At 40.0% G+C, this 23,156-nt stretch overlaps 1 protein-coding gene across 3 annotated transcripts in view; it reads left to right on the forward strand.

The window, feature by feature from the left end:
* ndnf (neuron-derived neurotrophic factor) overlaps window positions 1-17,210 on the forward strand; it is a 39,233-nt gene extending 22,023 nt beyond the window's left edge. For 2 of the 3 annotated variants that reach the window (XM_077224945.1, XM_077224943.1), the window contains exons 2-4: window positions 8,250-8,438; window positions 10,461-10,585; window positions 15,033-17,210. In XM_077224945.1, the coding sequence (XP_077081060.1) occupies window positions 8,251-8,438; window positions 10,461-10,585; window positions 15,033-16,444 (1,725 nt within the window). In that variant the 5' untranslated portion in view covers window position 8,250 and the 3' untranslated portion in view covers window positions 16,445-17,210. Of the gene's footprint in view, window positions 1-3,095; window positions 3,139-8,249; window positions 8,439-10,460; window positions 10,586-15,032 lie in introns of those variants that run through there. The other variant, XM_077224946.1, reaches the window with a different exon arrangement.
* The last annotated feature ends 5,946 nt before the right edge of the window (window positions 17,211-23,156 follow it).

The raw sequence follows: 23,156 nt of genomic DNA on the forward strand, positions 1-23,156 counted from the left end.
TCAAGTTGGCATGCATGCAGAGCTGATAGCCTGACAACATAAATCAAAATCTCACAAATAACATCACAAGTAAGTTTTGCACCATTTTAATCACATTTGAGCTGTTTTGCCGTTTAAATGGTCCTGCAGTGTATCAAATTAATTTTAAAAGTGCAAATGCTCTGTGTGTATTAATGTAAGCCTGTAAAAACTGCATAAATAATTGTTGTACAAGAATAAAACATAGGCTATATATCTCTTTAAAGATAAGAAGTTATGACATTTAAATTTCACATCAGCTTCCCCTTCTGCGGCATGCAGTGAAATTTCGGTCCCATTTGCATCCTTTTCTTTATGAATTTGAATAGTAAACTGTGTGGATTTTTTAATCTCTCCGATGGGATTTCAAGGATTAGTCTCCTATCAGAGACAAATAACTATGAAGTGGATTGCTGGCTACCTGATGTGGTTCCTGGTGAGAGTGATACTTTTCTCTGGGCTGGGAGACGTAATGAAAGGCAGACTCAGAATGAGGGAATTTGAATAACTGTATTTAGTGGCGAGGCCAAGCTGCACTGCCTCCCATCCTCTCTTGGAAAGAATGAAACAGGAACAAAAGTCTAAGAACGGGAAGGTCTGTGTTGCATAGCGTATCTAAACCCTTATTTGCATATGAAAACTCTGGCCGTGAAAGAATTCCGCCACTGTTGCAATAGCCATTTGTGTGTCCGACGGAGTGACAGTCCGATGCGGAGATACAGTCGTCCTCACGCTGGTCTTTGTGGGGTCTGATGTGACTGTGTGTCATGTCCTGTTGAGGAGAACCAGGGATTTAATCGCAGCTTCTCGAACTTTTTCTGACCCCCTGGTCTTTCATTTCCATATCTGTTTGTTCCTAAAGCTTCTGAGCTCAAATTCAGTTTGAGATGGTTCATTCAGCTGCGAAACACGCAAACAACGCTGCTCACATAAGATTATTTTCGTTCTCGGTAGGTAGATGATAAATAAACGGTAGTGACTTCTTTATTTCCCAGCATGCCTGTTTGTGCACTTCCTTCAATTTGCTCGTAAGGGTGGAGTGAGAAGGACAAATTGTCCCTTGAGTCTGTGAATATCTATGAGATCTCAACTTCATCTTACAAAGACAGCTATGAAGCGAGCATCAGTCAGGGGCCTTCCCATTCAATGGTCTGTTTGTGTGCTCTTGGAGAAAGTGGCCCTACACCCTCAGCTCAGCTGCCGATGAACATTCCCGAACGCTGTACTAATTGGGACTCCTGAGATCAGAACTAATGTGAGGATAATTTGAGTGGGACATCCCAGTCTGGACAATCTCGAGTGGCTTCGACTTTATTAATGATCTCACAATCACTTAGAGACATAACACTCCACGGCTTCTCTGTGTGTAGCCAGTATGCACGTTCACACACTCTCAAATGTTCCTCAAACACACACATATCTTCAAAGATTGTACTCAACAAACGCTGTTCTGGATCCTTGCCAAAGTAAACAAGCAGCGGACAGCCAAGTGTCCACTCTCAAAACCGGCCTCTAACAATTAGTCATTGTGCCATTTGGCTGTCCAAGAGCACCAGCGCAGCTCAGGATTGACATAAAGATACAGTCGAAGTACATGTCAAGCACCTCAGCTTTAATGTCTCATTTCTAAGAAATCATATTATTCAAGGTGGGGAAAACATAGTGGCTGTTCACTTGCACAGTCATTCACTTATCAATACAAACCAAATACCACAAAATTAGGGAATTGAGACACAGCTGACACTGCTGTGTTTGTCAAATCCTACTCCTGAAGGGCTAATGTTTTGCAGGGTTTAGATCCATCCTGCCCCAACACACTTGGCTGTGGGTGTATCTGAAATCACCCCCATACCCTCATTCACTATTAGTGGCTTCCAGTCCTGGTCCTGGGAACCACTGCTTTGCACAATTTGTATGTCTCTCTTATCTGACACACTCAGTTCAGTTCATGAAGATCTCAATCAGGTGAGACAAATAAGAGAGACATACAAAATGTGCAAAGCAGTGGTTCCCCAGGACCAGGACTGAAAACCACTGCCCTACATTGCTCCTCTAAAATAGTCCAATGAATGAGTGAATGCAAACGGAAGTGCTGGAGACATTCTCACAGTTTTCTAGTGGCTTGCTGCTGAGTACATCCATTGTATTTTGGGGCCAAATGAGAGCAGTCAATAATGTCGACTAGGGCAGTGTTCCCCAACCCTGTTCCTGGAGGCATACCAATAGTGCACATTTTCACTGACTCTTCCTAATCAAACTTATCTGAAACAACTCTCCAGCTCATTAGCAAAGACTCCAAGACCTGAAATGGATGGGTCAGATAAGGGAGACATCCAAAATGTTTACTGTTGGTGTGCCTCCAGCAATAGGGTCAGGAAACGCTGCACTATGGTTTCGGACACCACTACAATCCCATTAACTAGTGCCCTATATAAAGGTGTAAGTGTTGAATTGTATTGAATGTGGTTTTCAGTAGGGTTTGTGAATATCATAAATAAGTGAGCTATACCAAAAAAAAAAATTGTATTAGTGCAGAAGGATGCCTGGATTATTAGAATAGATGGTTGTCAGAATAAAACTGCCCTACAAAATCCAACATTGTCCCGATTGTTTTCTGCTGTTGGGGCTGGTTTCTTTTCCCCCTTCTTTAGCTTTCCAACTCCACGAGGAGCCCAGGGGACAAAACTCACAGTAAATGTCTGTTCAGAGGTTTCGGGAAGCGCTGACAGAAGCTGAGGGAAACTCACCCATTCTCCAGTTTCAGGGTGTCGTGCCTCTTTTGAAACAGAATCTGAAATGTTTCCCTTATCTCGGTGGAAATTAAGGCGATGGTGGAGAAAGTTCACATATGTAACACTGAGCTCTATAGGGAGGAGAGGCTGTATGGAAGCAGCATGTGTGTGTGTGTGTGTGTGTGTGTGTGTGTGTGTGTGTGTGTGTGTGTGTTGTGTGTGTGTGTGTGTGTGTGTGTGTGTGTGTGTGTGTGTGTGTGTGTGTGTGTGTGTGTGTGTGTGTGTGTGTGTGTGTGTGTGTGTGTGTGTGTGTGTGTGTGTGTGTGTGTAAACCTGCAGTCATGCAGGTTTAAAAAGCAAGTGAGAAAGAAGTGACAGCCCCACACAGGTTAGTGCGATAATGATGGCTTTCTGCTGTTTGTGGCCCAGACCGTTGCAGTTTGATTGACAGGTGGTAGCTGCGCTGGTGCAATGTGCGTTTTCACCCTGTCAGTAGCGCTGCTTTTCATGCATCGTACATGTGCCACTCATCTGTGTGTGTGTTTGTGTGTGTGTTACCCCGGCTGAGCCTGTCTTATTGCATGTTAACACTTCCTGTGGCAATTAATCAGTCTATTATTTGACTGATTGAACCATTTAACAACAGGCTGATAGAATTATCTGCTCCTAATTGTTGATCAATCAGTCAGACTTTGCTGTTGTTGCATAAAGCCTCTTGACGAATGGTTATTTTATCTGATTTGGATACACATATTTCGAAGAGAATGACATTTCTGTCTCAAGAGAGATAATTAAAAGAATTGAAATGAAAGGAAATTGTGTTATCCAGAGTGGAATGCAGCCAGATGTTTCTGAAACACCTGACACAAGATGCTTATAATGCATGTGTTTTACAGAATTATCTTTAATGACTCTCTTAGATCATAGAACGATAATCAGGGAAGTTAAAACGAGGTAGTCAAAGAGTAAACTGTTTAAATAGCACCATTACATTTAAATTTGTTGTCTTTTTCTTGCATGTGAAGTGATTAGGAGCATTTTAGTATGATAATTCAAACATTACAGCTCGTTCTGTTCAAAGGGTTTAAGCTGTTTAACATTATGAACTTGACTCTACGACCTTCCCACAACACACTCTCTCCCGAAACCTCTTCAAGGTCCAATTCATCACACATCTCAGATTTGTACACGGCCCATAAGTGATCCAGGACCCGAAGAAACCCGTTCCTGTCACAAAAAAAAGTTTGGTAAAAACAAATGAATGTAGAAAAAAAATTAAAAGCAGCAAAACAAAGTTGACACGATTGCGGCTGACTCTGCCTTCAAATTATCCTTCCCCAAATTACGATCAGACATTCTCCTCTGCTGTAATTAAACATTAGCTTTTATTTGTTCCAGATGGGGCTTTGTTTTGAAGTTTTATTTTAGAAAGAAAACCCTTTCTGCTCTGGGAAACACAACTGCATCCAAACCTGGCAAATCGGAAATCCATGTTCCTGTGTTTCTTTGCTTTCTTATGCTGGCTATATACTGGAATTCAAGGCAATGTTCTACATCCACATCCAAAGAGTATAACATTATGATTCCTACCCAAATATCATGATGTCCGGTATCATTCAATAGCTTTCCAGTTCCAGACAATGACCATTAACACTTTTAGCTAATTTGGTTTCCTAAATCATTTCTAAGTTCTTCAATGAACACATACTTATTTTCTGCAAGCCTGAACTGGATTTCTACGAGAAGATGTTATGTTAGATCAGTGATGTGGAGTAGAAGATATTCTTGTGTATCATTAATAGCAGTTCATAACTGTGAGTTAAGATGAATTACCTTAATACCAGTTACGAAACATACCGAATTTCACATACTCCAAAGTAACCCAGGCCACTTTTTCAAGCAAACTACTGGTGCTCACCACAATTTTACCACAGCCAAATGAACCAAAATGTCAGACACCAAAAGCGTCCCAAAAGTGTCTTCTAAGTTATCCAGCATAATCCCATTCCCCATATAAATATTTAGATGAGCCTTTAAGAGAGAGCATCTCTTTTCTGTGTGAGAATATCCTATTACACAATCACAGCCCAAGAGAAAGCAGTACTCTTGTTCTGAGAGATAGAAAAGAGGAAATGTAATGCATGATAAAAGCAGTGCTTTGTGTGCAAATGCAGTTAAGTAGATTTTGTGATTGACCAAAGTGAAACGCCCAAGTGTAAAGGAGGGGGGGGGTGAGAATGTGCAACTTTAAAAGAAAAGGCAAGCGGAAGGCACGTAAAGAAAAAAAAACAATGGATGAAAGTGTTGGAAGAGAAAGACAGTACTATCTAAGACTGGCAAATAAAGAGGGAGTGAAAGAGGTCAAGAAAAGCGGGATAAAGGCAGCAGGAGGGGAGGGATTCCTGCAGAGGTCATTAAGAGGACAAGCACTCACTTGCTGTTAATGACAGTGAAGTATCACTCTAATCTGCCATCATTAGCCTGATTATATCAGGGGCAATTGGCCTTTGCCTTCACCTCCAATCAATGGCACCAAATCAATAGAAAGAGGATATCATGTGATCCGGGCAAAGCCAAGCCCAGACTGTAGTAGCCCAACACAGCCAGACTCAGCCAATCACAGTTGAACCATTTTCAGCTCTTCCTAACTCACCCCAGCACAGTTTACTACACATCATGCATAAACTTAGTCCAGTTTAGCCTAGATGGTTTTACCCACCCCAGCACAACGAAACCCAGTTATGCAGGCACAGCCTAACCTAAGGGATAGTTCACCAAAAAATATAAATTCTGTCAGTAATTACTCTCCCTCATGTTGTTCAACCCCGTAAGACCTTCGTTCATCTTCAGAACACAAATTAAAATATTTTTGATGAAATCTGAGAGCTGGATCACTCCTCCATAGGCCTCTAAGGGATTGAAACTTAGTTATTAAAGACATCGTTAATATAGTCCGAGTGACTACAGTGGCTCAATCTTAAGTTTATCAAGCGACGAGAATAATTTTTGTGCGCAAAAACAAACAAAAATAACGACTTTATTTCAACTATTAATTTCCTTCTCTAGACAGTTAGCGTAATGTGATTGCTTAGAGCTACGTCACACGTAAGCTCACTATTGGCCGACGCTGGTCATGTGTGTGATGCGTGTGACGTACAACAACACAAGCTTACGCTGTTACACTAGTGAACTGACTCGAGGCCTACAGAGAAAGACATGAATAGTTGAAATAAAGTCGTAGTGTTTTTTTTTGCGCACAAAAAGTATTCTCATCGCTTGATAAACTTAAGATTGAGCCACTGTAGTCACTTGGACTATTTTAACGATATCTTTAATAACTTTTCGGGGCCGGCAAGTTTCAATCCCTTAGAAGCCTATGGAGGAGTGATCCAGCTCTCAGATTTCATCAAAAATATCTTAATTTGTGTTCTGAAGATGAACGAAGGTCTTACGGGGTTGAACAACATGAGGGAGAGTAAATACTGACAGAATTTACATTTTTGGGTGAACTATCCCTTTAAGTACTACTTGTGAGCAGAGTCTGAGATATTCTTATTACTGATGTATACTCTACGTTTTTTTTTTTCCAGAAATTAATACTTTTATTCAGCAAGGATGCATTGGATTAATAAAAAGTGAAAAAATATTTTTATTTCAAATAAATGCTGTTCTTTTGAACTTTCTATTCATCAAAGAATTCAGAAAAATCACTGTTCCCACAAAAATATGAAGCAGCACAACTATTTTCAACATTGATAATAATCATAAATGTTTTTTTGAGCATCACAGCATATTAGAATGATTTCTGAAGGATCATGTGAAACTGACGACTGGAGTAATGCTGCTGATAATTCGGCTTTGCGTTACAGAAATAAATTACATTTTAAAATATATTACGGTAGAAAACTTTTATTTTTAACTGTAATAATATTTCACAATATTACTGTATAACTTTATTTTTTAACAAATAAATTAAGCTTGGGTGAGCAAAGAAGAGACCTTTCAAAACAAAAATGTATGCGTATGGTTTTATATCTCTTCTAAAGTCTTGTCTACAAGTGTAAATTAAAATAAAATCATTCTGTAATGTCACTTAAAAATGAGCAATGCACCGGACAGATGCAACAGATCGCTGAGAAAGAGAGTCTGTGAATAGTTATAAGCAGGTGTTTAACACCAACCAGACATGGATATTTTGTACTGTGAACTAAGACACTTGCATTCAAACAGTGATTAGTGCGGGAACTTACGTGTGTGTGTGTGTGTGTGTGTGTGTGTGTGTGTGTGTGTGTGTGTGTGTGTGTGTGTGTGTGTGTGTGTGTGTGTGTGTGTGTGTGTGTGTGTGTGTGTGTGTGTGTGTGTGTTTTCACTGATCACACACACAGCAGATGTATGCGTCTGTGAGTGTCTCTGAGTGCCTGGATGTTCTCATGAGTTGTTTGAATGTTGTTTGCGTGCAGTATCAACCACTGCATACCCGTCTTTTACCCAGCTGTGGGTATAAAAGAACCAGAACTTCAAAGGTGGTCAGTAAAGACATTCATTTGAATTCTTCATCCCAAATCGGCTGTAGTTTGATTTGCTTCTTGTAATGGGATGGTGCTATCCAGTCATTTAACTAAATGTTAAGATGAATTTGATGTTCTTTTAGAAGAAAAAACATAAAATGATTTAATAATGTCCACCATTAAAGTTTTTAAATAGTCGTTGAATGCTACTGATGCTTAAACTGTCCACAATCTCCTCCATCACAGATACACTGTACATGAAATAAAATGTGGGTTTAATTGCTTTTAGTTCCTGTGTGTTAGCTTTGCAGTCATCTATATGATTAGTGAAGTCCTAAAGTACAAAAATCCCTTTCTGCAGATTACATTTCAGCATATTTAAAAAGTTTTCTTTTAAGAATACAGAGCAAAAATATTGTTGACTCATCCTGCACTACACAGATTTCTGTCCAATCAAAGGATTCCTAGTGTGCCCCTCCCACAAGTAGCAAATCATGCAATTAAGTGGCTGTGATGTACCTGGAGGCCAATGTGATGTAACATCCACACCAAGAACGACTATAATGATAATTCTAAAGTTTTAATAATAGTTTTTATTCTATGAGAATGGTGGTCACACCAAAGCTATTACGAGATCGTCAAAAAGGAACAATATTGGTGGAATCGCTTGCAGAATTATCTTTTATCACAGCCCATGAACATTAAAATATTGTTGACAACTGAGTTGACAGTAAACCAGTCTCCACTGCAGAGTGCACTTATTATAAGCAGAACATTATCAAGCATTGGTGTGGACTGTGGACACTTAATATAATTATTCTTACAATTATCCTTATGTAAAAAAAGGAAAGAAACCTGGTCATGAAATCCCATTCTCTTGTTCAATCTCTCTCTCTCTCTCTCTCTCTCTCTCTCTCTCTCTCTCTCTCTCTCTCTCTCTCTCTCTCTCTCTCTCTCTCTCTCTCTCTCTCTCTCTCTCTCTCTCTCTTAGGATGGCGTGGATGTGTGGATGTTATGGTGTGGTGTTGCTGGTCTTGGGGGTGATGGGACAGAAACTGCCCACGCGTGATGAAGGCCTCTTTCAGATGCAGATCAGGGATAAAGCTCTGTTTCATGACTCTTCTGTCATGCCAGATGGGGCCGAGATCAGTGGATACCTGTTCAGGGATACACCGAAAAGGTGGGATCACACATCACACTTATGAAACAGACATACACATACCCACTTTCACTTTTGCAAACGATGAACCAGACTATTTAAATGTTTAGCAAGTAATCTCATTGGCTGCAGGATCAGCAGAGGCCAATCAGCTTGTGCCATGCTGTAATGATGTGATTGCTTGCATATTGCATGTAAAGGACCGAACAGCCTGGGTCCTCTAGAGTTTCATGACTGAACTATATTAAACTATACATTTTAATAAATAAAAATCAATAAAAAATATACAAAAATATAATAATTGTAAAAAATTAAAATAAAAATATGTATATATTCAAAATAATTTAACTATTAAAATTCATAATTGGTTTTATTCTGGATGTCCCCATATACCCCAAATTGTTATGTTTGAACATCCTTGGATGGGAGCGTTTTGTATGATCATGTGCATTTGTGGATATGTCTTTATGTGTGGGAAGAAGAAATATGGAATCTATTATAGCCACAGTGCATTAGATGAGGGCAAGACATGCATTATGAATAAGATGCTGGAAACAAGTGTGTGTGTGTGTGTGTGTGTGTGTGTGTGTGTGTGTGTGTGTGTGTGTGTGTGTGTGTGTGTGTGTGTGTGTGTGTGTGTGTGTGTGTGTGTGTGTGTGTGTGTGTGTGTGTGTGTGTGTGTGTGTGTGTGTGTGTGTGTGTGTGTGTGTGTGTGTGTGTCTACTGTGTTTTGAGTAGCAGGTGGACTCAAATGGAAGAATATCAACCATGTTCACCACGTCTATCAAACTGTACCACATGCGAGGTCTTAGTAAAGGGCTACAGGGTTATTTCTGCTGAGGATCCTGGATGAATTAATCAGAACGTACATACCACAGATGGTCGTATGCTGAGCTGTTCGCAATTTAAAAACGCTTTATAGAAATAACGAATCTCCCAGTTTTCCATTTGATGTCCATGCCAGTGATTCTGTCAATGTCGTGTCCTGCTAATGAATTGCAGTGTTCTCAAATATAGCTGATTACATTGAAGTCTACTATACATCTGTCATAATTATTTAGCAGAACATGGAGTTGTAAGGTGTTTCTGCTCACAGAGGGTCTGAACAAATGTTAAGATTGCTTTAATATTATATTACAGTTTAAAAGTTTTTATTTCCTATGAATGGACCAACCCAATCTAATGAGAAAATGTAACTAATTCCAAAGATGCCGATTTTGTATCAATTTGTACGATGTGACTTGTATGGAAACATATGTTGGTCCACCAAACGAATGCATGATATCGTACTAATTTTAATTAGAATGTTTATAATTGCATGATGCTTTCTGTTTAACATATTTTGAAAAAAGAAAAAGGGTAGGCAGTGTTCACTCTGTGTTCACACAGTGAAGTATTTCACTCCGAAAATGGCATCATAATTAGTTAACAGCTGAAATACACTAGCTGTGTTTGGTGTGCTTTTTATAAGACATCTCCCATGTGCAATGCATTGTCAAAAGCGCACTAATTCAGTGGCAACACACTGCTAAAAACGCTACCAAAGATAGTGGAAATGTGTTGAGACAGCAAAGCCAGTGTAGCAACGTTGTGTTTGGGGAATATGGTCCTAATACGGTAGCGGTCTCTGAAAGGCCAGCTAGTTCTAATTTCAGTACATTGTGTCTTGGGACGGGTTTTAATATATCTCAAGTACTTTTAAAGACGAAACATGACTGCAATCAGACGGGCTAAATCAGCAACACCATTATGAATAACCTTGCAGAAATGGAAGTCTTATACTTAGGGAGTTGTGTTTTTTTTCAAGCTCTGATATAGAAAGTATTGTTGTATGCCTTTTTATGTCATTTTATGATAAAAGTGCACCTAAAACCTGAAAATATAAATACATACAGATGGCTAGATTTCACACAGTCATCAAAACCGATTTAGTCCAAACAAAGAGCACATCTGCTACAACATACAAGTCATATTTAATTTCCTGCATAATTCCTATGTTGTTGTCCTTTTTGGAGTGCATACTAACTTTCCTCGGTTTTGCAGGTATTATTTTGTGGTGGAGGAAGACAACACTCCTCTGCTGGTGACGGTGACACCTTGCGACGCTCCTCTTGAGTGGAGATTGACGTTGCAGGAGCTCCCAGAGGACCGCAGTGGGGAAGGATCAGGTATCCGAATTAAATCTCCCAATCAATGTTGCAACTCTGCAGTAATTTAAGACTTGTTTTCCATGTAAACGTTCTAAACTATTATTAGAAAAACTGGCCTTAGATCTGTGGAACAAGAGAACGTCTCCCATAGCCATTCAATACAGTTTAAGGATTAAAGTAGGCAGTGGTATCTCCTTCATTTATCTCCATAGGATTTAACCTGATTAGGAAAGAAGTCATTCCTAAATTAGGAATCATTTCAATCATGAGGATTAGGAATTCCTTTCAACTAATATAAGATGAACTGAAAGGATAAAAAAAAACTGTAAAATAAGAACTACTAAGAGCAGTGATAGGAAATATCCTGGCTCTGTTCCGAAACCTAGTGCACAACTTCCATAGGCAGCTTTTTAATCTCCCAGTGTTAAGGCTCTCCTAAAAATTCTAATTCTAGCCTTTACAGAGAAAGGTATCCCACAATGCACTGTGACAAAATATGAGGATAAGTGAAATGTCTAAAATATACTTAGAATTTATTCAATAACGTATTGAAAAAAATTGTTAAGTTGAGTCTCCTGTATGCCTCGTTTGAGGAGCTCTATATGTATTATGAGGTTACATTTCAGTTAAGATGCTTCCTATGTAGGGAACAGACAGCAAGGCAGCTCACTACGTTTTGGAACAGGGTATTAGTGTTTGCAAGTTTTCAGATTTAACCAAACAAAAAAGAAGTAAAAATTGGTGTCCTATAGATGCCCCCTTGGAAAGTTTTCTACAGAAATAGCAAAGCAGCACGGCTTCAGGTAAATATGTGTTTTCTGTGAAGTACTATGGAGCGTGACCAGTGTGGGTCAGTGTTTTCCAGCGTGGTCAATCATTAGTCCTGTTAGTGTACTCTTCTGCGTCAATGTGTGTTCGTAAGCACGTGTGAATTTGGGCCCTGTGTGACCGCACCTGGTGCGCTAATGGACTGCATCTGATGTCTGCCGACTCACTAGAAAGCAATAATGAACAATAGAAAAATCTTGTATCGGGAAATATAGGGGAGAATCTCACAAAACCTGTCAACAATGTCCAGGTGACCCCAAAATGAAAAGACAAATAAACAATACTGCTGCTGCTAATAGATACACAGACTGCATGTAAGATATCCTTCTGCTGCATACTGTAAATAGACAGACATAAATCCTGAAGCAGATCTAGGCAGGTGGAGCTGGGGAGGTGGAGGGGTTCAGAGTAACTCTGATAGCAGGACTAGCCAACAACAAACAAGGAACCAGACTATTGTAATGTTAAACAAGCATAGCTTACTGCAAACAATGAACCAGACTATTTAAATATTGAGAAAGCGATCTCATTGGCTGCAGGATCTGTAGAGCCCAATCAGCTTGTGCCATGTGGTAGTGATGTGATTGCTTGGAGATTGCATGTAAAGGACCTGTCAGGCTGCGCAACTCTGGAGTTTCATGACCAAACTGTATAAACAATGTAATATTTACTTAAAGAAAATTAAGTCTATATTTACAAGTGTGGGTATCTGCAGGTCGGAGTAATAGGCATGCTGAAAGGTCTTCTGAATTGGTCTCGAAAACTCCCTGTTAAGGTGTGGCGTAGGGTAAGGGGTTAGTTTCTGTTGTAGCATTGTGCAACTTTTGGAACGCCCCTACCTTCGGCATTCCCAATACTCCGAACCTGCAGCTATCCCTATCTCTATATTCATGACCTATAAATGTTTTTGCTTCGTTTTCACCATGAGTAAGAACATGCAGTGATGACGTCAAAACCCAGAGGACTAATTTGCCGCTGATTTCTTCAAGATTTTCCTATGGGGTTTTATAATGGTGTTTTTTGATTTATGTGTAAAATAAAGCCTGTGGTAAGCAGAACTTGACTACACTTTGACGTTTTGTTCCACAACAAAAATCACACACACCCATAGAGACAATTTTGAAGCAGTTATGTTTATTTTTGCAAATGTACATTTTTAATAAGTAACTAGATAAGACAGTGTGGGTTGTGAGTGTGAGCTGTGTATGCTCTGGAACAAAATGTTAAACTATCATCAAGTTATATTTACCACAGGCTTTTATTTTACTTATAAATTGAAAACCCCCATCATAAAACCCCGTAGGAAAACCTCAAAGGAACTTGTGCTTACTCATGGTGAAAATAAAGCAAAAACCTTTTGTTACGCAAATAATGAAACAAATTGTAATTATAATAAAATTAGGCTTCATTTTCTTAATATAAATATAATTTCTCTTCTTTTTCATTTAATTTTGTAGTGTAATGTGACCTAGACATGCTTTCAATCACAGCCGTAGGATTCCTCTCACTGTTCCCATCAACTCAAAAGAAATAAAAGTTGTGACCGGCGCATTTCTTCTAAGCAAGATTATCGCTTGCACTCACGTTCTCTCTCTCTCAGCTGTACTCCCACCCCTTTTGCTCTCCCTCCTGGTACTTTTCTAGTTTCTTCTCTTTCCCCCCCCATCACCCTCTCTCTAAATCTCTCTTTTTCCATCTGGACAGTATCCTAAAAAAGAAATCAATAAAGTTCCACAAAACACCCTTGTATTTCATTTCAGACACATGGAGCAGTGTAGCTGTTTCAGTCAGAGCGCATCTGTGAAACCTAATGTATAGGACCGAAACGAGGCAGAAGCCGTTGTGTCAGAAGCGTGTGTGCAGAACATGTCCATGTGTGAGCTCACAAGTTTCTCCCTGTGAGACGACAAGCTTCTCTGATCATCTCTGACTTTTTTGTGCCGTAATGACTCCCAGGCCCTGCGTTTTCCTCTACCTCACGGTCTGTGGCCCAGTATGGTTGTCCTGGCTGATGAAATGCAGAACCTCCCATCATTCACTGCTGTACCTTTGGGTTTTAAGCAAAGGATTTAGATTTTTTTTTTTTTAAAACACAACGTGGAATGATTGTCTTGTTTAGCTGATGGCGTGACTTGGCTGTGATTGGGAGATCCTGAAAGACAAATCAGTCACAGTTGATGATATCCTCCTTCAGACTCATTTCCTCATTCATGTACCCATTCATGCAATAAATCAAATACACATACACACACTATAAGAAAGAACATTTCAAATAAGATCTCTTCATCTCATTTGTTTCACGACAGCAATGAGATCAAACAGAAAGGAAATGGACACTTGAAGTGAATAAATAAAATCATGGCAATGGTAGTCTGTCTTTTTGAAACAATCTATTTGCGTTTTCCTTGGTCTTTAGGTCTTCTGATTCACAGATTTATTTATTTTTTTCAGAATATATCTCAACAAATCCTTGAACTGTGTTGCCCACATTGATTTTACATCTCTAAACACTGACCCTGATTTGCACATTTGACAGATGCTTTGATCCAAAGTAACTGACTTGGCATTCAAAGTATATACATATCTATCAGTCCTTGCATTGACTGAGAATCGAACTCATGACCTTGGCGTTGCCAGTACCATGCTTCACTGTTTGAGCTGCATGAATGCTTAATGAATGTCAACAAATGTCTCAGTTTTTCCCCCTAAGGAATTTCAGGAGATACATCTGAGAAAAAGTTGACATTAAAACATAATTGAGAACTCGGTTTAGTCTCCTGAGCTACAACAGAGCAACTTCTGTGCAATACACTACATTATAAATGAAATACAAACAAGGATGTGGAAGCGTTTTATTTTTTACAGTACAGCAGTCACTGTAAATATACACTTATACACAAGTCTTTTCCCATGTTTGCAAAATATATCCACTGGGAGCCGGTCTTTGAGTTTAACTCGTGTTCATTTAGCTCTCTGGTTGACAAACATAATATTATGTTTTCTCGCCTAGCTGAACGGAGAGGGCTTGGAAAGGAACTCAAGCAACAGTGAGGCCACAAGGCATCTCTGTGTAGCTTAGAGTTCCCGGTGAAAGTAAAGTCAAAGTCACCCTCTGATGTGCAGGGTTGTTTGGATACAAAACACAGCTGCCAGCAGACGAGTGGCTAACTGTCCGTCACATCAGGTAGCTCCCAATGACCTCACCTGGATTAACAGATTAAACGATGCTCTTTCTGTTAAGATGGAAATTGCTGCTTCTTTTTCCAGTGGTGATAATTGGGGTGTTGGGAGGAAGCGGAAAGTAAACAACTAGATGAGAGGTTTTGGAGTGGTGAGGGAAATGCGTCATTATCTGGCAGTTAACGTTAAATATCCCAGTGATTAATGTTAAGAGAGAGCTTAAGTGTGTACATCCATTTGTTTGATAGTTTATGTGGCTTGTGTTTGTGTGTGGTTTAAACAAGTCAAAATGTGCATCTACAAATAGCACCATGCCATTGTACCCCAACAAAATGGGCCATGTTTTTTATGTTTGTGGTCTGTGTGGGAGACTCATTTCCCCACCATTTCTTGATTTTCTGTGCTTGTTTCCCAAGGTCTAATTTTGTGTGAATATTTGTGTCTTTTTGTGTCTCAGGTGAGCCAGAACCTCTGGAACAGCAGAAACAGCAGGTCACGGCCAATGAGGGTACCGAACTCTTTACCTACAAAGGAAATGATGTTGAGTCATTCATCTCTACCAGCTCCCCTTCAGGCTTGTACCAGATGGAAATCATCTCCACCGAAAAGGACAGCAACTTCAAGATTTACACAACCACAACTCCCGAGTCCGACCAGCCATACCCTGAACTGCCTTATGACCCCAGGGTTGATGTTACCGCGCTGGGTCGCACTACTGTCACACTAGCTTGGAAGCCCACACCGACTGGCTCCGTACTGGGCCAGCCGATCCAGTACTGCGTGGTTATTAACAAGGAGCACAACTTCAAGAGCTTATGTGCAGCAGAGGCCAAGATGAGCTTGGATGATGCATTCATGATTGCTCCAAAACCCGGCCGGGACTTCAGCCCCTTTGACTTTGCTCATTTTGGTTTCATCCCATCTGAGAATGATTTCAATAAAGATCGTTCCCTCACCACCAACAGAGCTCTGAGCAACAAGATGAGTCGCACATATATTCCCAAGCCAAAAGTGGCAGACATACAGAAAATCTGCATAGGCAACAAGAATATTTTTACCGTGACAGACCTAAAGCCAGACACGCAATTTTACTTTGATGTGTTCGCTGTCAACACAGGCACCAACATGAGTACTGCGTACGTTGGCACTTTTGCCCGCACCAAGGAAGAGGCCAAGCAGAAGACAGTGGAGCTCAAGGATGGGAAAGTAACTGACGTCTTCATTAAGAGGAAGGGCAGCAAATTCATTCGTTTTGCCCCTGTCTCCTCTCACCAGCGTGTCACGCTCTTTGTGCATGCCTGTCTGGATGCAGTGCAAGTTCAGGTGCGGCGTGATGGGAAGCTTGTACTCTCTCAGAATGTGGAGGGCGTCCGTCAGTTCCAGCTCCGTGGAAAGCCCAAAGCCAAGTACCTGATCCGTCTGCGGGGGTCCCGCAAGGGCGCCTCCACCTTGAAAGTACTGGCTAGCACACGTGCCGGAGGAAAGCAACCGTTCCCTGCGCTTCCTGAGGATACCCGTATCAAGGCTTTCGATAAGTTGCGTACCTGTTCTTCTGTCACCGTGGCTTGGCTTGGCACACAGGAACGCAACAAGTACTGTGTTTACAAACGTGAGGTTTCAGAAAGTTACGGCGAAGAGCATCGGCGCAGAGAGCAGAACCAGTGCGCTGGACCAGAGAGCCGTCGCAAGTCTGAGAAAGTGCTTTGCAAGTACTTCCACAGCGTCAACCTGCAGAAAGCCGTCACCACAGAGACCATAACGGGCCTCGAGGCGGGAAAGAGCTACCTCCTGGATGTTTATGTGGTGGGACACAGCGGGCACTCAGTCAAGTACCAGAGTAAACTGGTGAAAACAAGGAAGTACTGTTAAAAAAAGAGACTCCGAAGCACAGACTCTGCACAGAAGTAAATATATTATATATATAATGAGAAAAAAGAAGTTTATTTAACTCGAAGTGATATTCTACTAAGGAGAGTTTTGCAGACTGACTACTTGCGCACAATGCTAATGCTAACGCTGCATGTGTCGCAGTTACTGAACTGCCTGTAGAGTGAGATATCAACCTCTGTATTTATGTTTACATTACCGAGTCGAGTCGAGTCAGGCGCTCTCAGGCGACCTTAGGCACCTGAAGGTTTGTTCTCAGGGGGTGCCATCGCTGTTGCAATGCAAAGAGTCCCTGTACTGCATCCTCAATGCCATGGCAATGGGAGTTCGGAGGAGTTGCAGTTCTCTTTTAGCCACTGCATGCACCATTTGTCTGCCTTATGTCTTTGTTCTATTTGTTGGTTCATTAAGCCAGACATCGCAGAGGTAGCTCCATGACTCCTTCTCTCCGCTCACCTGCCCTGTATTAAAACATGGTTTAGAAGACTTTTTTAAATTATTTCATACTTCTTAATGTTTTATTTTTTTAACTGTTATTTTTTGTTATTGACAACAATTATTAGTGGTAAAAATGTGTTTTAAATCTATATGAAAGTCAACGTTGTTTCCCCACTGTCAATTTGTGTGTATAATCTCAGTTTGTGAATCTGGTGTGTGTAAATGTGTCTCATCTCTTTGTCACATGTACAGATTTTCTCTGCCAATATTCATGTACATAAAACACTAAATATAGACATCTGTAATCCCAGTGGTTCTGTGTTTCTCTGCCGGTATTATATACATGCTGGAAAATACCCACATGAATGAGGTGTATGTTCTGCTACGAAGTAAAGGATCTTTCGCATGACTCATCATAGATATGTGTATAGAAACTGTAGATGTCACATTTGGCGCGATCCAGACACGTCGAAGCTTCCGCCATCTTGGAACTGTAAACATGAAGCTGTTCATCACTCACTCTAACAAATCAATGCATGTTCATCAAATTTTCAATCTAAGGTTGTAAAGACCCTCGAGCTATAAATTCCAGACGGACAGAGTATAACCTTTCAGAGGTGAGAATGTGTGGGTTTGTGTTTATGCACATCTCAATCCTTGAATTGAGAATTATAACATTAATGATAAGCAAAATGCTGTGAAAATCATTAACTGATGTCAATTGCAGATATAGATATTCATACATTTGAATAACTAGGTTGCAGAAGCTCATTTAACTTGGTCTCAAATGTTCACGGATCGGATTTGACCTCCAATATGGCGAACATCTTACGTATAGCAGCCCATAGAAACCGACACTAATGAAGCATCTATGTATATAGGCTGTATATATACAAATATAAAAATCTATGTGACTCATAGCAATGCATTTCATGCATACATAGAGTATCTAAATGTTAGTTTTCAACAGAGCACATATTCCCTCAAGAAACTGATTTCAGACAGACTTTAATTTATGTGTGGGGCATATTTTATCCCACAATGCTACTCAAAATATTAGCCACTAGTTTACTTAATTATTTTATATAATCACCAGGTTTGTAAAGTATGCAAAATAGTTGCAACTCAGATATGCATTTGCATAAAACATATTTACACAATAAGAACAGTTTCCCATTATTACTGTTTCTCTTTCTCCTTCACAAACAATTCTAGACACAAATATAGAGGATAATTTGTACATGATGCTGAAACCAAATCATACTTCTCACTGTAAGTCTAGTGTCTTTCCTGAGAAGTTTGGTTTGAGCTCCCTTCACAGCCTGTCAATCACTACAGACATGGCAGAACCTTGGCTGGCTTAAATTAGCCTAATTTCTGCCCTCCAATAATGAGGAAGACCATTGGGAATGGTGTGGGAATGGTTTGGGAATGCTTGAGGCAATGGTTTGGGAATGCCATGGATAGCCCTTTACAGAGAGGCTAATGAGAACGTCAGGAGTGTGTGTGTGTGTGTGTGTGTGTGTGTGTGTGTGTGTGTGTGTGTGTGTGTGTGTGTGTGTGTGTGTGTGTGTGTGTGTGTGTGTGTGTGTGTGTGTGTGTGTGTGTGTGTGTGTGTGTGTGTGTGTGTGTGTGTGTGTGTGTGTGTGTGTGTGTGTGTGTGTGTGTGTGTGTGTGTGTGTAAACCTCACAGAAAGAGGGTCAGTTGGAGACTGAATGTGTTTTTAATAAAACCAAAATTCCCTGGATCCCAAGTCAATCAAAAGAAGAGGTGGCCAAAGCATTCAAATTTTCTTTTCTTTCCTTTCCTTTCTTTTCTTTTCTTTCTTTTCATTTTCCAAACCCTAGTGAACACCCTTGCTCACTACAGTGTATATATCCACTTGCCTTCTAAGGTAGAAATCTGAAATAAACCCTTATAAGTGGCTAAACTAGAACACTAAATTGGCAGCAACACTGTGCATTACACATATAGTGAAGCACACAAACAATCAATGTAATTTTTATTTAAAAGTTTTTAGTTAGCATATTTTAAGGTAGATGAAAACGTGTGGTCGGTGCATTGCACATAATTGTATGCATTGCGCATATTGTACATACTAAACATTTATTGTAAATACTTATCTTGCGCTATTGTGGGGTTAACTATAAATGACTGTGCCATTAAACTGGATGTCTTTTTTTTTCGTAGCAAGTGTTTTGCAATTCTCTTCTGGGATTGCTTTATTTCTCGAAGAATATGTGGTGTGCTGATAAACAGGTGTCTTCAAAAGCAGCATAACTGCACTGCGTCTTGGCATTGGTTGCACTCCATCAAGTTAGACCACTCATTAGACTTTGGAAAAGAGCTTATGTTTGTCTTTTGAACTTTTGTAGCTTTCCCTCCCACTCAGTCTTTACACACACACTCACTCCATTTACCTTGTTGTATCCTCTATTCTGGAATTCTTATGAGCCACAGTTAGTGAAGTTGGCCGCCAACACTAACGCCGAGTAAGATGATAACAGCACTATCAAAACAGGTCTTCTCTCTGTAAAAGCAGTTCACATTGGTGTTGTAAAAGAGGAAAATACTCAAATACACAGAATAAACGGTCTCGTGCTGGCCGCCTGCTCTTCGGGGACTATAAAAGGAGAGAGATGTGGTTGTTAGGGGAAAGAGTTGGAGATATAAAGCCAGAGAAAACAGTGAATGAAATAAATATAGAGAATTGGAAGCCATGACTTAAGAGTGATGGGTTTCAGCTTTTAGCATTGAACTTTGTTCTTATCTGATCTTTGGTATGCGTGTTTCTGTGTGCATGCATCTTTATGCATAGCTTGCGTCCTAGTTCCTTAGAGCTCAGGGACACTTTTGAAGATAGTTTGTGAAGAAGAGTCTGAAATAACTCTTTCACAAACACACACACATATTCGCTCAACATCCACATACAAACTCCGGTTATGATACTTGTGAGTGATGGTGTTCGTAAAACAGAAATGCTGATACTATCAAAAGATCTCACAAACCACAGTCCTGGCAGTTCATCTAAGGCCAGACCATCTGTACCTAAAGACCTCCTCACAAGGATGAAAAACTCCTTCTAAAGTGTGCTCCAACGTGGTTCATCATCATGACAAAAATGGGGAGAACAACAAATACTGCTGGTTTGATGGATATTTCACAAAACGCTTCCCAAGGTCTCTTTTTCTAAGTGAAGGTAGGGTGGTTCCTAAAAACTTTAAGCAGACTTGATTTTTGGGCATCATAAATAATCTTTCAAGGTAAGTTGATGTTGAGGTTCCAATTAGATTCAGATCCAGAACGTTTAGAATGTATTTTATTGATTTACTGCCACATTTTGTGTTAGATGTGTTGCCAATGATCTCAAACAGCATTGGTTTCCATATGTCATGTGACTAAATGTGACATTGTAAGTGGTACACGAAAATGAGAATGACATTTAAGAGCTGTGGTGGAAAAGAATTTGCTTGCATTTGCGTATTCCTAAAGTTACACGGTTTTAGAAGACTTACACTGTCACATGGACAATTTTTATGATATGTTTAACAATTTAGACTTGGTGTATAAGTTTTTGGTACAAGAATTGATATATGTGCCATCTAAAAGTAAAGTTTCCAATTAGCAAAAAGGGGTTTGTACCCTGTAGTCGGTTCTATAAACTGCTTAGACTCTTTCAAGTTTGTCATGTAGTTTTTTTCTTTATGACTGCGGTCAAAACTTTTGTCAGTTACATAAAGTAAACCAGTCTAATTTGAATCTGAAAAATAAGACTGATGATTACCCCTTGACTAACTGCTAGTTACCCTGCTGAAAAATCCAGCATAACCCAGCATTAATTCCATGATGGTCAAAACTGTTTTGCTCTTGGACAAAGTCATGCTGTTCTCCAGCAAAACTGAGCTGATGTCGCTGGCAAACCAGCATCCCATTCTGATCCCAGCATGCAAAACACACCTTATACTGGTGACCAGCAAGGCTGGGTTTTTCATCAGAGTGGTCAGACTAGTTCTTAAGGCACAGTCTAACATAGTGGCCATGTTTATGCAACTGGCTGCTGTGATCTCACTGGAGAACCATTCTCTTCTCTAGTTATTCTCTCTCAGAAAAGAAATGTGCAAAAATTGTTCCATTAGAGGTACAACAGCTCGTCACTAGGCTAATACCCTTATAGTGATTTCTTTACCTTGTTTACCCGTAAAAAGCTTATAGTAGTACTTTAAGGGCATGTTACTACTCCAAAGTCCTAAAATGCACTTTTTATGGGTATATAAGGTACAAATGTGTCCTTGTAAGTGTACTGCACAGTGACAAGCTGTTGGCTGCAATTTTCACTTTTTTTCCTGACAGTGAATAAATGCTTTGAAGACCCTAGAGACCACAGTGATCTGAAGAGCATAATGAGACATCAATAACTAGTTGCACCTCAATAACTGCATAGCTCTGGACAGGAAGAGTGTTGGTTTCTGAACCCAAGAGCCATTGAACAATCTGTGTTTTTAAGAGTTTATATTAGGTATTATTGTCTCCGTCTGCATTAAGGGAGTTAAAATTAGTCAAATGGAGACAGAGTTTTGTTACACCCTCATAAAGGGTGGTCTGGTGTCTGTGTTGTCCTTCATCAGATGTCTGTTGTTAGTGGCAGTCATTTTCTCACGCTTTATCTTCACTGTAATCTCTCTGTCTCTCAGGAATATTTCTCTGCCCACCCTTCTATTCTCTCTCTATCAACGCTTCCCATCCTGGTGGCCCTCAAGAACCAGCGGGGGCTTGACAAAGTAAAACACAGTGTATATAGTAACGTCAGCAGTGCAGGACAGGCCAGAAATAGCATTCATTGGGACATTGGAGAGATTAAGGGTTGGTTTGGAGTGAGGTTTGGATGATGGAGACACCTCAAGTTTGAAGAGATCTCTCAGTATCAAGTTTTCAGAAGTGTTTCTGAAATATGGTAAAACGCTGGGGAAAATCCTCCCTGAAGGCAGTTGTGTGGACTGCCAAAATGAGGTTTGTTCGCAGAGAAAATATTTGCGCAAAGAAATAGAGACCCTGAGAAGTGAGAGAGAGAAAGGGAGAACTCTTTTCTTGGTGGTACTCAGTGGTCTGTACTCCTGTTGGGATCTGGTTCCAGCCTCAGTCTGTGGGTTCTTGAGTCAGAAAGAGATGCAGAATTACATCAACTCGAATAGTTCACGAACAGTGTTATGGCTGGTTCAGATTGTCAGTCCAAATCCGATTTTTTTTTGTGCAAATCCGTTTGAAACCCAATCAGATTTAGCAAGTGTGAACGGCAAAAAAAAATATCACATGAAATGTGATTTGGTTTGAAATCCTTTTCAAATAGCATTTTTGGAAAAGTGTTTCAGTCAGACTTACATTTAAATATTTAAATTATTAATTTCAGAATATTAAGGGTTACTAGTTTCAATTTGTCTTCAATGCCAACACATTAATCATTATGCATGTATTGTGTTTGATTGAAATGGTGTGCATGGATGAATAAGGGTCACAATGGTCTCCTTTAAAGTTTTAGAAGAGATCTTAACATTGAGTCAAAAAACAATTTATATAGTAACTCCTGTAAATTCTGATGTGAATGCATCATCTTTACTCAACGATTCTGGGAAAACAGACTAAAATATTAATTGCTTTGAATGAAACAATGGGTGTAAACATTTTTTTTGTCCAATCAAATACTCTGTAAGAATGCCCCTCCCCCAAATCACCTGTCATTGACTACGATAGGAAGTCATGATTTTGCTGAGCTATGCTATAAACTGATGGCTATTGGCTATTTACAAAAAAGACAAGGTTTATGACATCCTGCCTCTAATGTTTCAAAAGGAAATATGTCACAAATAAGAAAACTGTTCATCAAAGCATTTTAGACTTTTAGTTCCCTTCCTTAGTTCTAATGTGTGTGTGTGTGTGTGTGTTTGGGTGGGTTTTGTGTGTGTGGTCTGAATTAGTCTGTGATCAGTGACTCTATCTGAGAGAGAGAGAGAGAGAGTAAAAGTTGATGCTCAAGTGTGTATGTGTAGGGTCAGGTCAAGGGTCACCGAGTCCTAATCGTCGCAACTCTCCTTCCTCACAGTCCTCACTGCAGGCACACTGACAACAGGGGTCAGCAGGGTCCCGGAGGTCACTGGGGGTCAGGGGATCGAAAAAGACGGGCCACACAGAGATCACTCTCACAACTTCTGTCACTCCAATACTCTTCAACACATGCATTCAGTAGCCTTTCAAAGACTCCAT

This window comes from Siphateles boraxobius, unplaced genomic scaffold (assembly GCF_051911475.1).
Source record: "Siphateles boraxobius isolate OS27281-9 unplaced genomic scaffold, OSU_SipBor_1 94, whole genome shotgun sequence".
Lineage (NCBI taxonomy): Eukaryota > Metazoa > Chordata > Actinopteri > Cypriniformes > Leuciscidae > Siphateles > Siphateles boraxobius.